Raw genomic sequence first — 14,110 nt, 5'->3', positions numbered from 1 at the left:
TTATTTTTTGTGCATCGTTGAAGATTAAACTATTCAAATCCCAACCAAATGTTTTTAACACGATGTAGCCTAGCCTAGCAAGCAATAACATCTGGAGAAAAATTTACCTGATAATATCTTTACTATATTTAATTATATCATTTTATCTTTAATTATCTCATATATATGAGCTTAAATCACGTCTTATTATCAATGTTCTACAAAGAATTAGATGGTAAACGAGCTATCATCCATCGCTTAGTGTTTAGACGGCTGCTTAGACGGTTTTTTAATCTAAATATCTAATTCTTCTTGTTCATCTACATATTTTTTTAATAATTCATATTATATCATATTCAAACTCAAAATCAATTGCATATTACTTATTTTTATCCGATGCAAATTTATAGAAAAATCTGTCGAACAATTTTTCTTAAAAAATTAAAATTTAAATAAAATAAAAAATTTATATATATTAAATTAAGCGGCCTCCTAAGCAGTTCTAAAAATGGGGGACGTATCCTTCTAGAATACTGTTTATTATTAGTTTTTTTTATCTATAAATTAATCTCTCAAAAAATAATAAGTTCAAAAAAATGAACGTAATTGGGAGCAAAAAAAGTATTAAAATAAATAAATAATGAGTACAATTATATGTATATATATATATATATATATATATATATATTATATATAACATATGTGTGGATCCTACGTAAAAGATACGTAAGACACATGCACTCGATGATTGACTATACGTCTGTACGTATGCATGTGTGGATTATATAATTATACCTTTATTCACGCTGCGTTCCAACATGGGCTACGAACTCTTCAACAACCGATCCCTTATTTAATTGCATGGTGGTATCGGTAAAAATTTGTGTGAGACGATCTTAAGGATCGTATTTTGTGAGACAGATCTCTTATTTAGGTCATCTATTAAAAAATATTATTTTTAATGTTAAGAGTATTATTTTTTATTGTGAATTTTGGTATGATTGACTCGTCTCACATATAAAAATTCGTGATATCGTCTCACAAGAGACGTACTCTTTTATATTTGTAGATTAATTTAGGAGATTTGTTTAATATGAGAGAAGATAATTATTATCGATGATGGGTGGAAGGTTTGGAAATATTACATAATATTTTACTATTTTATATTTTTATTATAATGTAATTATTATCTCGAATTATTACTTACATATTTGGACGACAATAACTATACTCTATTGGGAGTGGATCTTCATATGAGGATCAATCTTATCGATATCTACAATAAAAAGTAATATTTTTAACATAAAAAATAATATTTTTTTTATAGATGATCTCAATAACAGATACATCTCATAAATACGATCCGTGAGTCCATCTCATACAAATTTTTGCCGACGGTCAGATAAAACATACCGCACCTGGGGAGCGAGGGTTCACACCATAATACATGACATGAGATAACAAGTTGAGATATTTCGATTGAACGAGATGAGATCTGCGACAATCCCAATGGAGTTGTCACATCATCTTTAACGAAGATTTCACATGCCGGCCCGAGTCAAACAGATTTGCACCGAGTTTCAAGATACCAGTTGGAGTTTTATATTATATCATATTGTCGTCGTCAAATATCGCTTCATGTATAAAAAAACACGTAGTAGATTTCGTGATTATTGAATTCGAAAATTTAGCTAAACGTAAACAAATAGCAAAGTTATAAATTTCAAATATTGTGGCTCATGGCTGTTGCTCGACATTGTTCAGTTTTACTACATGTTAAAAAGTAAAACTTCGTCTCAAAAATCACAAAAAAAAAAAAAAAAATGAAGATGTTTCTCATTTGAAACTTTGATACTTCACCCTAGTAATGTCATCTAGCAAACAAACTGATGAAACCCAAGTCCGTATGAACATCAATGAGCCTTAAAATCCTCGTTGGACTTTTCCTCTCATTGGAGATATCTTGAGTCTGATCAAATGATAGAATGAATCAAGCTCTAAATACTCAGCGCAATCCAATCTCATTGGTCTCTTCCATGGATTGCAGATTTGCGTGCCGGATCGAGGAACTGTGGAGTGGGTTGATTTGCGTGGTTAGAACTGAAGTAAATATACAGATTCTAGCCGGGTCACATGTTTTTCTTGAGGTATACACTCATTGGTACATTAGCCACTCCATCTAAAAGCATTATCAGTCGAAAGCCTTTTTGCCCAGGGACTTTGACTTGGTAGCCAAGCTATTGGAAATGAAGAAATGGCACACCATCTCAAGTACAGTAAGGCAACAGCAAGATTTGTAGAATCTTTGAAAATCTCAATAATCTGTGACTCGGCCTCCAAGTCCTCCCTAAAAATTAGATCCTCATACTCAAGCCTGTTCTCTTCAAGAATATCATCCTCTAAAGATATCATTCTCAAACTTAAAACTTGTAATGCTTCCATGGCAGTGATACAGAAGCCTTTGTCTACATATGCAGAGAAAACATGAGTACAGGTTGATGGATCAGGTTGGATCTTCTCTTGATGCATTCTTTCAATGATGAACTCGATCACATCAAGTCGTCCCTGAATATTTCATTCACACATGGAACATACAGTCAGTAAAATATAAAATAAAAAGAAAATTTTCGAGCTAGCATGGTCTGAAATCCATGATGACGTCTGACTTATTCACTAGCAAGGTACAAGATATCCAACTCCAGCTCACAACTTACAGAACCCCTCAAAGCTCTACTTCCAACACTAAATATTTTGAGTTTTACAACTTGTGAATTCCTATGATATCTCAAACACTTCGTTACCTTATCACTTGCTCCATGAAGAATGGTGTTATACAACACTAGATCAGGTTGAATCCCGTCTGAGCTGCACTGTTCTAGTAATTTAATCACCTCATCGAAGCGATCAAATTTCAACAAGTTCTGAAAAAAATGATAATTTAATAAAATTTGTCATCTTACATAATTCTGTTGCTACTCAGAGACATGTGATGGTGGAACAATAGGAAAGTCTAGTAGAAGGATGCCAGATGTTGGATTACTGAATATAACTGCAAATTAACCGAATTGGTCATGAAGTGTCCATGACAGAATCTGTTGCTTAAAGGTGAGCCAGCACGTAGTTAAAAACAAAATATAAAAAAAGAGCTAAAACTAGAGTTACTGTCACTCTGAGAGGCCTGGATGTGTGATTGTTAAAATATTCCCAACTTTTAACAACAAGAAAACAGTAGTGGAAGACACCTACCTATCTACAGATTATTCCGGCAAAACAATGATCAGGAATTCTATTGAAACCGTTTTCCCAAATGTCCGAGCTCATTGGGGACATCAGAAACTAGTTTTATACTTAACCAAGTAAGCCAGAGATCAAGGAATATAATTCCTCAAACTAATATCGAAAACATACACCTATAAGTAGGCTGGGAGTTCGGCACAAAAAACACAACTCAAGACCAACTTCATAAAATATATAGGGTAGTCTTGAGCCTCTAACCTATAGCACAAATACCATGTTGAAACCACTTATTATGAAAGTCAAAATGTGTGGGAGGCACCACAGAGAATTGTTTTATATTTAAATCGATGTAGCGTCATATCATACTTAGAATCCACAAGTCTAATACTTTTGCAACAAAATGAACTTTTTTCCAAATCACAAAGTGATTTAAACTTAGCAAAAAGAATGGGAACCTAAGAGAATACCTTTATGAGAGCAGTATAAGTAACTGCATTTGGACAGAACCCACCACGGATCATCATAGAAACCATTCCGCAAGCCGATTTGTAACATCTTATATTACTACAGCAATCAATCATGATATCGTAAGTGGCTGCATCCACCGAGTATCCACATGAAATCATACTCCTGAATATCTCAATTGCAACACCACTCTTAACAGAACACAAATTTATCGTCAATTATATGTCATGTGAGAATGCATAACTAGTTTTAAAATAAGGTCAGCATATACTAAAAGCTACTTACTTCTTTAGCCTCAACAAGTCCATGCAAAACAGTGTTATAAATGGGTATCCCTACGTAAGTGCTTCCATGAGAAAACTTGTTTTCAGCAACATGTAAGTACTGAATAAGCTCCTTCATCATTCCCTCAGTTCCAAGGGCTTTCAGCTGCCAAAAACCAGGAAGGACTGAGGAGTAAATGGCATGCAAATTCCATTTGTGCAATTCAGATCAAAAGCTATCCTCTAGATTCCAATGCAATAGTTCACTTGATGAAATGTTTTTTTTTGCTCTGAGTTATTAATTCATAATTAAAAACTAAATGAACATGGTTAACCAAGAAAAGTGTTCAGAGCCATTCCTCACAGGACCATCAATATTTAAGATTTAAGAAACAGGTGAACTAGCAGGAGAATAGTGTGCAGGCAGTCAAATAAATGAATTCATCTATAAGTTTATCGGGTTATGCGTCTATTTTAAAAATCACATGCAAACTATCAACGAGGACAAAACTTGCACCCCTGTTTCAGATGTCAGGTTTGAAATAGATCTGAGTTAACTGCTACTGCTGTAGACTTACAAGGTTTTGCATTGATAGATGATTGTGCGGGATGCCATGCCTTATCATATCCATTTCAATGGCATATATTCTTTTAGCAACAGCAACTTGTGACAACATATTTCCGTCTTCATAAGGTGCATTGACGTTGCCAAATAATGAAAACAGCAGTTCGTAGGTCTTGATATCAGGCAGAATATTCAATCTTCTCATTTTAGCAATTACTTGAAGAGCACGTTCCGGATGGTCCTACAACATTATTAAGAACATGCAGTATGAGGCATTCACATTTCATTTTAGTTAATTCCATGGCATATGCACCCAAACAATAAGCATAAGATCTCAATATGAATAAGCATAAGATGTAAATGAGATGCACCTGAAATATATATATAAGATATTAATGTGCATCTTGAGAAAAGTAATAAAAATGATTTCCGATAATCTCTCAAATGTCAGATTCAGCTCCCAAGATTCCTCAATATTCAAAAACATCCCAACTGATTATCAATGCTAATATGCAGGGAAAATGTGGAATAACTTCAACTAAACAGTGAATGAATCGTTTATAACTGATTCATATAAAGAGTTATTGCTCACTTACTAGAGTATCACATGCTTCAAGGAAAGCATTATAAGGATAAGTAGAAGGGCATTGTGACATTTGATTCAAAAACATCTCAGCCAAATCCAGTTCTAAACCCCTACTACAGCTTGTTGATATGGCTGCAAGAGTTGAATCATAAGGCCTCATATTTTTCTGTTGCATGACTTTTAGCTGCAAACAGATGAGCGATGCAGGGAATTATCATTATAAATTCAAAGAAAAGGGCCCTGGAAATATCTACAAAATGGAGGTCATATATTACCACTTCCATGCCATCACGAAAACCTTTCACAGAAATCAGAGCTCTTATGAAGCCATCATAGGTATTGCATGACAGTTCCAAGCCAAGACTTTGCATCTGTCAAAAGGACACCAAGAATTTATGTAATTTATATATTGTCGTTCATTTTGTTCCCTCGCACAGAACTCTTCTATTATTTTGTTTCTCCCCAAGCATCAGGGTTATGATAGTCACATCTTGATCACTGCAACAACTTTTGTCTTAAGAAGTCAGTACCTCATACTACACAGTACACAGGGAATAGATCCATGATCAACAAATGGCTCAGGCAAACTCGTTACAAGATCTGAAACAGCCACAATCTGTTGTCTCATATTTCCATGTGTTTGGGAGTACATGCTAGTTCTTTCACCACTACCATCATCAAAACTTTCAGCGAAAAGAAATTTAAGAAATCACTCATTCGAGGAAATTAAAATCAGTACTAAAGTAGTTATCGGCATGCAGAAGTTAATAATTTCTTTCCTCCCACTTTCCTTCTTAGGAAACGCTTTACCGAATCAAGGATACAAAAGAGCCATAGATTAGAAATGACAAATTTGCCATACCTGTGACATCAATTTCTCAGCCAACATGAGATTTTGCATGCTAGCACAAGTTGCAATAATGTTATTGAAGGACCACCTCAACAACTTCTTAACTTGTTTAGAAATAGGCTTCTGCAAAACACTTGGTCCACCATCTCTGACTTCTTCACCATCCACGCCAATTTTAGCCCACCATTCAGTCTTACCGGAGTCCTCTTCCTCGCAATATTCAGCATCAGAAGGCGGAACAATATCATTATTATGGCTACGTCTACTCAAAATCAACTTGTCACAGATAGGCATAGGAATATCCAATCTCGAATTATACAACTTTCCTTCAGCAGTTTTAGTGATGACGGGATAATCCTGAAAAGCAACTGCAACCATTTGCTGTAAGGCTGCACAAGCAGATTCCAAATCTCTCAACCTTGTGAAGGTCCATATAAACCTTCGAAGGGTTAAAATGCTCAGAGAATAGAAGTTGACACACTCCTTCAAAAAAAATTTAACAGAGGAGATGTCCTCCTGCAAGACTGCAAGCTGAAAAATTATTCAGATCGGAGGGAGTTTTGTGCCAATTAACAAGTAAAATAATACTCCATGACATTATGCAGCATAACACAAGATTGAAACAACACAAAGAACAAGGGAAGACGAGCAAAAAAAGTAAGATGGGCAATATAGGAAAAAGAGGACCTAGCTAGCTGATAATTACACAAAACAGAAGGAAAAAACACAGTGCCATAGAAAATTCACTGGGACCCATAAATACCAAGCGAACAAGGTCATCCCAAGAAAAAGAAAAAATTACACGTGAATAACTTCATTTGAGACACCCCGGAAAACTCGGTAAAAACACCATGTTTGTGTTCAAAATCTATTGACAACACTGATTTCCCTGGTTAACATAAGCGTTTACCTATGATCAAACAGTGTATGCTGAACAAACACAATACACTCTTCAATTAAATGGAAAAAAACAAATTAAATTTGAAACAGTAACTCCTCAATGGACATTTCGTCATGTACAGTAACATTTTTTGGGGAATCTCAAACAACAATCATGTGTATAAAGGAACATTTGGCATACCTTGAGAAGAAGAGCATAAGTTATCTCATTTTTACCCAACCCTTGGCGCTCCATCAAACGCAAGCATTCATTAGCATAATTTAAGCTATGCGTTTGAACACAGGCCTTCAACAAATTGTTGTACATGGGTAGTGTTGCTTTTTCATCTGAATTCTCTTCTAGAAAGCTTACAACGTTTAATGCCTGATGAAAGTACCCCAAGAAGATCCATTTCAACGATGAAAATGATGAGATTATTTGCAGCAAATATGAATTTTGAATAGTAGGAGTTACAAGATGCCATGTAAAAACTAAATCGCTGGAATACGATAAGAAGACAGAATCAATTATAATCATGGTCAATTTACACCCTTTATGGAATTATTTTCATGATTTAATCCATCATACATTTCAAACATTGCAAGTGTACATATGTACAAGTGATGATTGGACTTAATGATGATATATATACCTCTTTGGGCAAATTTCCTATGCATGTAACAAAAATTGCCGCATCACACTATATCTTCTCATTTTCACTTTAATTTTGCTTCAGTATACTTAAATTTTTAAACAAGGTATTCTTTAATTTGATTCATTCAGTTACTCCAAATTTTCATGATCAAAGTATGTTGATAGAGCATGTTTTACTTCCATGTACATGTTATGATAGCTTGATACCCACTCCATACCCTACTATGGTCTGAATGCAAATCGCACCATGTAAACAGATTGTTTCCAAAATTATTGAAGAAAACTTTTGACTTCAGGCTCAATGTTTATAAGTTCAATCAATGTTCGATTTGAGGGAGTATTAACGATTAAAGGTGTGAATTAAGATCACGGATATCAATGTTGTCCATTACAATTTTGAAGAATTATACGGTTTGCAACTAGTAAGCTTGATTGAAATTTCCCCCATCACATATTTAGGTATTTTGTAAGTTATTTTCTAGGTTCAAGTACCTAATCAATTGTCAAACTTAGAGGTACACACATGCGGGGAACAATATAATTATATGTCATGCAATACCAATGAGATAAACAATCCCTAAACACAGCATATCATATGAGCCAATGTGCAACCCAAGCATTGACATGAGATTAAAGACAGAATGTAGAGTATCTAATTACCTCTTCTAAATAACCACCGTTACAGAGAGCTCGAATGGTGAGAAAATAACATCTACCACTAAATTCAACATCCTTTTCCTCCATAAGTTTCCAAGTTTCCATCACAAACTGTAGAAAGCATAAGAATCTTCATTAATTAATATGTCCAATGACTGTAGCAATCCCCCTAGCCTAAAAACCAAAAACAATTTCAAAGATTACTCTGACATCAGGATTTGGTACTTAATCAAGTAATGTAATTGTGAAAAGTGACAAAGCACATCACAATCCAATATTCAGGAAGATATACACCAGAAACGGAATCTGGAGAAAGCCTACCAATGGGTCAGGATTTTTAGCACAGTATTCAAGTATTAAAATAAAATCCTGGGCTTGCAATGCATGGCTTCTACCCCCAAGCTCTGACAAGAGATGGGAAGCTCTATTTCTATCTCCTGAGTATAGCGCATCAACAATTTCCCCCTGTATTGGTCGAACTGATTCAGCATTCCGATATCCTTAAAAAACAATTACCTCGTCAGTAATTATTGTAATTATTTTATATAGTGAGAATTAAAATATACCCTATGCAAAATTAGAGCCAATGTTTTTTATGTTAGCGCAGGCACACACGGGAAAATACATGGGGTACATGCATCTTATGTTGTGCAAGTGACAGTTACTATTGGAAGCTCCAAGAGATCACAATGCTTCAATAAGGGAAGAAACATTAGTCCTCGCTTGATAATTATTTGCATCAAGTTAAGCGATAACCAGCAAGAAATGCTAACTCGTCCATAAAATAGTTCATAAGGTCTTCGTCAATCAAATTCCCTTCAACTTACTCGAGTAAGCTCCATATTATTCAGTTTTCGAAAATATATTTGTAGTATATTTATATAATTAGAAGAATTTTCATTGAACAAGTCTTTTAGACAATGAGAACTTTTTCTTCAATAAATTTATGTCATGTTAGATGCTTCTGAAATATTATTACAGATTTCTACGAGTTTGCAATGTTATCTGATAGTGTTAGTTTCTACTCATTAATATAATTCTAGTTTATTCCCAAATAGTATCAGCTGCACATTTTTCACAGTGATAATCACGCACATATATTGATTCTTATTGATGAAAAATAAAAACCACAAGCAATACATGCATATCTAAAAAATTTAGAGCAAGGAACACTTGCCTTCAGAACTTCCATAAAATCTCCATGTCTCCATAAAGCCAACTCCATTCTTACGACCCTATCAAAAAAAAATTCAAGTTCAGCATGACTCAACAATGAATGCTCCACTCGAAGTGTTGGGATAACAAATTTCTAAAAATTCCACATAAAACAAAAAACTAATAAGGATTCATATAATCCAACAATTTCATTAACAAATTTAAAATAGGCACCGATGAGAACTTTAAGTTTGCATTTTTATAATTGGAAGGGGTTGAACAGATTGACAAATTCAAACAAGTTTGAACTAAAGGGTTCCTCATACCAACTCAGAAACTTCCGTCCAAAACCAGTATTAAGTCAGTAACTCTAGTAGCAGCACCTTGTTTAACAAAATTTTCAAGCCTACGCAAGCAAAAGGTTAAATTAAAAGGGACCTACAATTTCAGGTGCTCTCAATCCCGACAACGAATTTGCTATTGATTTCCAAGGGACCCTCAACCTGTTTGATGAAAAAAGTTGATAACAATACAAAATAAAATGAAAAGACGCATACATACAAACGCGATGTACATTATTTGCAAGTGAATTTAAGTTTACTCACGGGAATCTCTGCATTATCTAGGGCTCCTCGTAGAATGAAAGCATTAGATTATCTCACACGACCACCTTTTTGTAATGTTCATTGGAAATTTCTCTGGGTGTTGAGTTTCTTGATGAACCAGAATACACCGATTCTGGCATTCCTCGAGCTAAGCGCGAACCAGAGGAACAAAAATGAAAGATAAAATCAGCGTCTGGAAAAAAAAATCAGAAAATAATTTCCAAGCTCAAAAAGGCACATGTCAACCACCAGGCTCGTTCATTCTCATTTCATTCCAGCCGATGGTTTCCTCCACAACCTCCTCTTTTGTCCACTATCTATTGATCTCAAAAATATCATAAATCTGAAAATCATAAAGAAAATAAGACGAAATTACTCCACAATCACCTCTTTCCTCCGGATAACAAAGAACAAACTAAAAAATCCCTCCAGAATCTACTATCGGCACCCCCGTCTAATAATTTTTTTTAAAAAATAATAATCATAAACTAACAAAGATCAGATAAACTTCGAACAACACGAGTAAGGAAAGAATGGGAGGAAATAATCGATGAACAAGAGTAAAGGGTAAACGAAGTCAAAAGAGTAGATTGCAACGAAGTGGATAGTCCATCCTCATTTTAATGGACTGGATTTTTTTTATGTTATCATTAAATGCTCTTTTATATGGGCTTTAAGTTTGCTTCAAAATAAATCTAGCCCAATATTTTATTAAAATAAGCACAGGTCCACATGACAAACATAAATAAATTTGTGATTGGATAAATTCTTTTGATTTTGAAAAGCAAAAATTTGTATGAGACATTCTTACGGATCGTATTATGTGAGACATATTTTTTATTTGAGTCTCACATGTCGTATTTTGTAAAATTTATCTCTTATTTGAGTCATCCATGAAAAAGTTACTTTTTATACTAAGAGTGTTACTTTTATGAATATCGATAAGGGTTGACCCGTCTCACAAATAAAGATTCGTGAGACCGTCTCACGAGAGACTTATTCAAAAATATATTGAGTTCAGAATAGACTTGATAGATGTATTATTTGAAATTCATCATAATTAATATCGAAATTGCATTACTTTGTGTGAATTAGATCTCAAATTCATCAATCGCTAATATGATTTAAACTATCCACATTTCTTTCATTCATATTTTCAACAACGGTAGAAAAATATATATGATGTGTATTTATAAACAAAACAAAAAGAAACTTGTGTTATTTCACAAAGCATAATGTCCAAAACACACAAAAATAAAAAACTTTATATTAAAATAATATATCATATTAATTATCATATCTTTCATTTTATTATTGTGAGAACCTGAATTTCGAGCAGTACAACCAGTAGCAAGAACAAACAGATTTCAGACTTCAACCGAAACACTTTTAGCAAATTACGGTAAGTGGGCTTATGTATAAATATCTTGAAATCAGTTTGTAATATCTGTTTTAAAGCATAGTTTCTGTATGTTTGATTTATGATATCTGTTTCGAAGCACTGAAACTCTCTAGTGAACTAATGGTAGGAATATATATCTGAACATTTCTGAATTCTGATTCAGGTCTCACCCCTTAGAGGAGAGACATATAGGGACTGATATCAGTTAGCCATTAAATTCACTAACGTGCTCAATGCTTACTAATTCTGATTTCTGTTCTGAAACTTCTGAATTCCGATTACTGTTCTGAAAATAAGAGTTCTCTGTATATTATCGTATACTGTTTCTGTTGAAAACGATTTCGAAAACTGGGAGTTATTCACACCCTCGATTACTGAGTGACAATCATATCACTCACCCACCAAACTCATCTCAGATAAGAACGAGGAAGAGTTGATAGAAGAAGATGAACAACATAAGCTTTGGGGCTGGTGACGAAGATCGTTGTTCTTAGTTTTGATTTATGTTTTATATTCCTCTGCATCTGTTCAGACATTGTAATTTTAAGGTTTTACATTTCCACTGTTAAAACATTTGTCATTGAGTTGTAACAGACAATGATTATTATGAATAAAAGACCGGTTTCTGAAATTCTGTACTTCCGAGGCTTGTGTTTTCGAATGTAAATGTTGGGAGCAACGCCGGGGTGTCAATTAACCCCGTCCCGGGGCGTGGACCATGATAAACTCATCATTATTTTCTGATAACACCAACCCACCAATACTGAATAAAATAAACAAAATCACTTTTTTTCTCCCAAATTCACACTTGGTATACATTGAATTTTTAAATAAATAATCTATTGTAACATTCCCCAAAAAAAAACTTTTGAGCATTTGCGAGGAATTGTACAAGGAACTGACTGGTTCTCTGCTGCTTTGACCTTCCGATCAACAAACATTGTGTTATAAGATACCATTCATTAGGTTCCGGCCCAGTTCGAATCGACCTGAAAATGACGACCCCAGCACAGATTAGCAAAAACGAATAGGTATGATGTTGGGATGATCAAGTAAAGTTTGAGTTTGAAATGCATGTAAAAACTGACCTTAATGAAAGGTTTAAACGGCGGGGTATCATTGATTGCATGGCTGAGTTTTTGCCAGATGATTAATGAATCAGCTATAAGTTAAGGGTTAGACTTCATGTATTTGAGAGCGGATCTTAACATTGCTCTGGCTTTTCTATCTGGGGTACATCCAGAGAGAAGCATTTCCTCGAAAACTCCGGTACCTAAACTCCAACATAGTTTCAGGAAAATTTTCATTATAGCTAATATCATCTCAAATCTGAAAGTTCATTCTTCTTCAAAAACGTGTCTGTACATATAAATAAGCACTTTGCTCACGAAAAACTTCTACAAAGGAGGCTTTTTTTTTAAAGAGCTCTTGTCGGAAAAGTAACGAACAAACTTTATGTTTGAATATACAATCGGTTTTAAAAAACACGTTTTTATTTTCAGAAGAGAAGTTTGAGCAGAATCAGAACCCTTTTCAGGTAAAAGCTAACCAACCATCAATTTCTTTCTTGAGGGAAAAAAAAACTAGGACAGCTTACACACTAAATTGCTAAATGATCTGTACTAGAAAGAGCAAGTAAAAGTGAGGCTTACCCTTTCAAATTTCTCCACACGAATCAAGGCTTTCATGAGTGTGGTGTAAGTAACAACATCAGGCTTGAAATTCTGCGTTTAAGGGAATCCACATGGAAATTAAGCTGAACGTAAATGCACCAGAAGAGGTATAATAATATAAAACAGTTAGATATATTCATTCACATTATCTTTCATGAATTGCAACACAGAAAGGCTTCGGCGTCCCGCCTGTCTCGCCGAAAGCATTTATCAATGAATTAAGAGCTAATAGCCTGGGTTTCAGACCATTCTCCTCTCATGACCCCTGAACGCATTTACAAGCTTGCTCAGATAATCCCTGTCAATATATAAATAGACATGTGATTATCAATCAGAAAATCTACATTATTATGACAAACAATAGTAGATAAAACTTTCAAAGGCGGATGTGAGAACTGTGGGTGATTGCACCCCTTGAACTAAAAATCTGGAAGAAGATAAGACAATCAGTCGTGTGCAAAAAGCACACACAAGAAAACGATGGAAAACAGGAATTACTGAGCTCTGTTAAGCAAGATACATATGATGGTTCACATTATTAGGCCAAACGCATTCTTCCATTATACACATCAGGATAAAACCATTCAGTAAACACATTTCCAAAAAACACAGATTCAAATACATCAAAGACAAACAGAACATTACTATAGTAACTCCATCCGTAAGCAGCCTAGGAGATTAGGGATTTTTTTGAATCATGGATTAGTCTACCTCCATGTGTACAAGGGTTGACAATACATATGGTGTAAAGAATAAAAATTGAAGTTCAGGAAATACCCTCTGTGCATAGGCGTTGATGAGAGCATTATACATTGTGGAAGATGGTTTCAATCCAGCAGACTTCATAGCCTCTAAGCACTCAACTGCATCATTAAATCTACCAGACTGTCCATAAATATCAACTAGTGTAGTATATGTGACAACATTAGGCAATAGTCCCTGACCCTGCATCTTCCCCAACAATTCCTTCACATCATCCCACCTCTCCTGCACACCAAAAGAATTGATCATAATGTTATAAGTTGTGGTGCAAGGCGGACACCCATTTTCCTGCATTTCTTGAAACAATTGCTCCGCTTTATTATGATGCCCTTGCTTACAATGACAATCTATAAGCGTGTTCCATGTCACATTGTCCG

The 14,110-nt window shown here is 34.6% G+C and overlaps 1 protein-coding gene and 1 pseudogene across 7 annotated transcripts; both read right to left on the bottom strand.

The window, feature by feature from the left end:
* Nucleotides 1–2,024: 2,024 nt before the first annotated feature.
* LOC140832619 (pentatricopeptide repeat-containing protein At1g76280-like) lies at nt 2,025–10,505 on the bottom strand. 7 transcript variants are annotated; one of them, XM_073196730.1, is made up of 16 exons: nt 10,284–10,505; nt 10,146–10,213; nt 9,897–10,044; nt 9,734–9,794; nt 9,314–9,371; nt 8,458–8,636; nt 8,140–8,247; nt 7,027–7,209; nt 5,958–6,476; nt 5,371–5,466; nt 5,106–5,279; nt 4,523–4,750; nt 3,967–4,110; nt 3,684–3,872; nt 2,781–2,900; nt 2,025–2,544 (listed from the first exon to the last, which is right to left on the bottom strand). In XM_073196730.1, exons 3-16 carry the CDS (start codon nt 9,908–9,910, stop codon nt 2,146–2,148), a joined length of 2,472 nt encoding a protein of 823 aa, XP_073052831.1. In that variant the 5' UTR covers nt 9,911–10,044; nt 10,146–10,213; nt 10,284–10,505; the 3' UTR covers nt 2,025–2,145. The 7 variants fall into 7 exon arrangements, with proteins under 7 accessions (XP_073052831.1, XP_073052828.1, XP_073052827.1 ...); XM_073196727.1 differs by having other exon boundaries at nt 10,146–10,505; XM_073196726.1 differs by having other exon boundaries at nt 9,897–10,213.
* Nucleotides 10,506–12,042: 1,537 nt separating this feature from the next.
* Nucleotides 12,043–14,108, bottom strand: LOC140831904 (uncharacterized; annotated as a pseudogene).
* Between the last annotated feature and the right edge of the window lie 2 nt (nt 14,109–14,110).

This window comes from Primulina eburnea, chromosome 5 (assembly GCF_022965805.1).
Source record: "Primulina eburnea isolate SZY01 chromosome 5, ASM2296580v1, whole genome shotgun sequence".
In the NCBI taxonomy this organism is placed as follows: Eukaryota; Viridiplantae; Streptophyta; class Magnoliopsida; order Lamiales; family Gesneriaceae; genus Primulina; species Primulina eburnea.
Note: the sequence above shows the minus strand (reverse complement) of the source record. Positions and strands in the feature narration are given on the sequence as shown.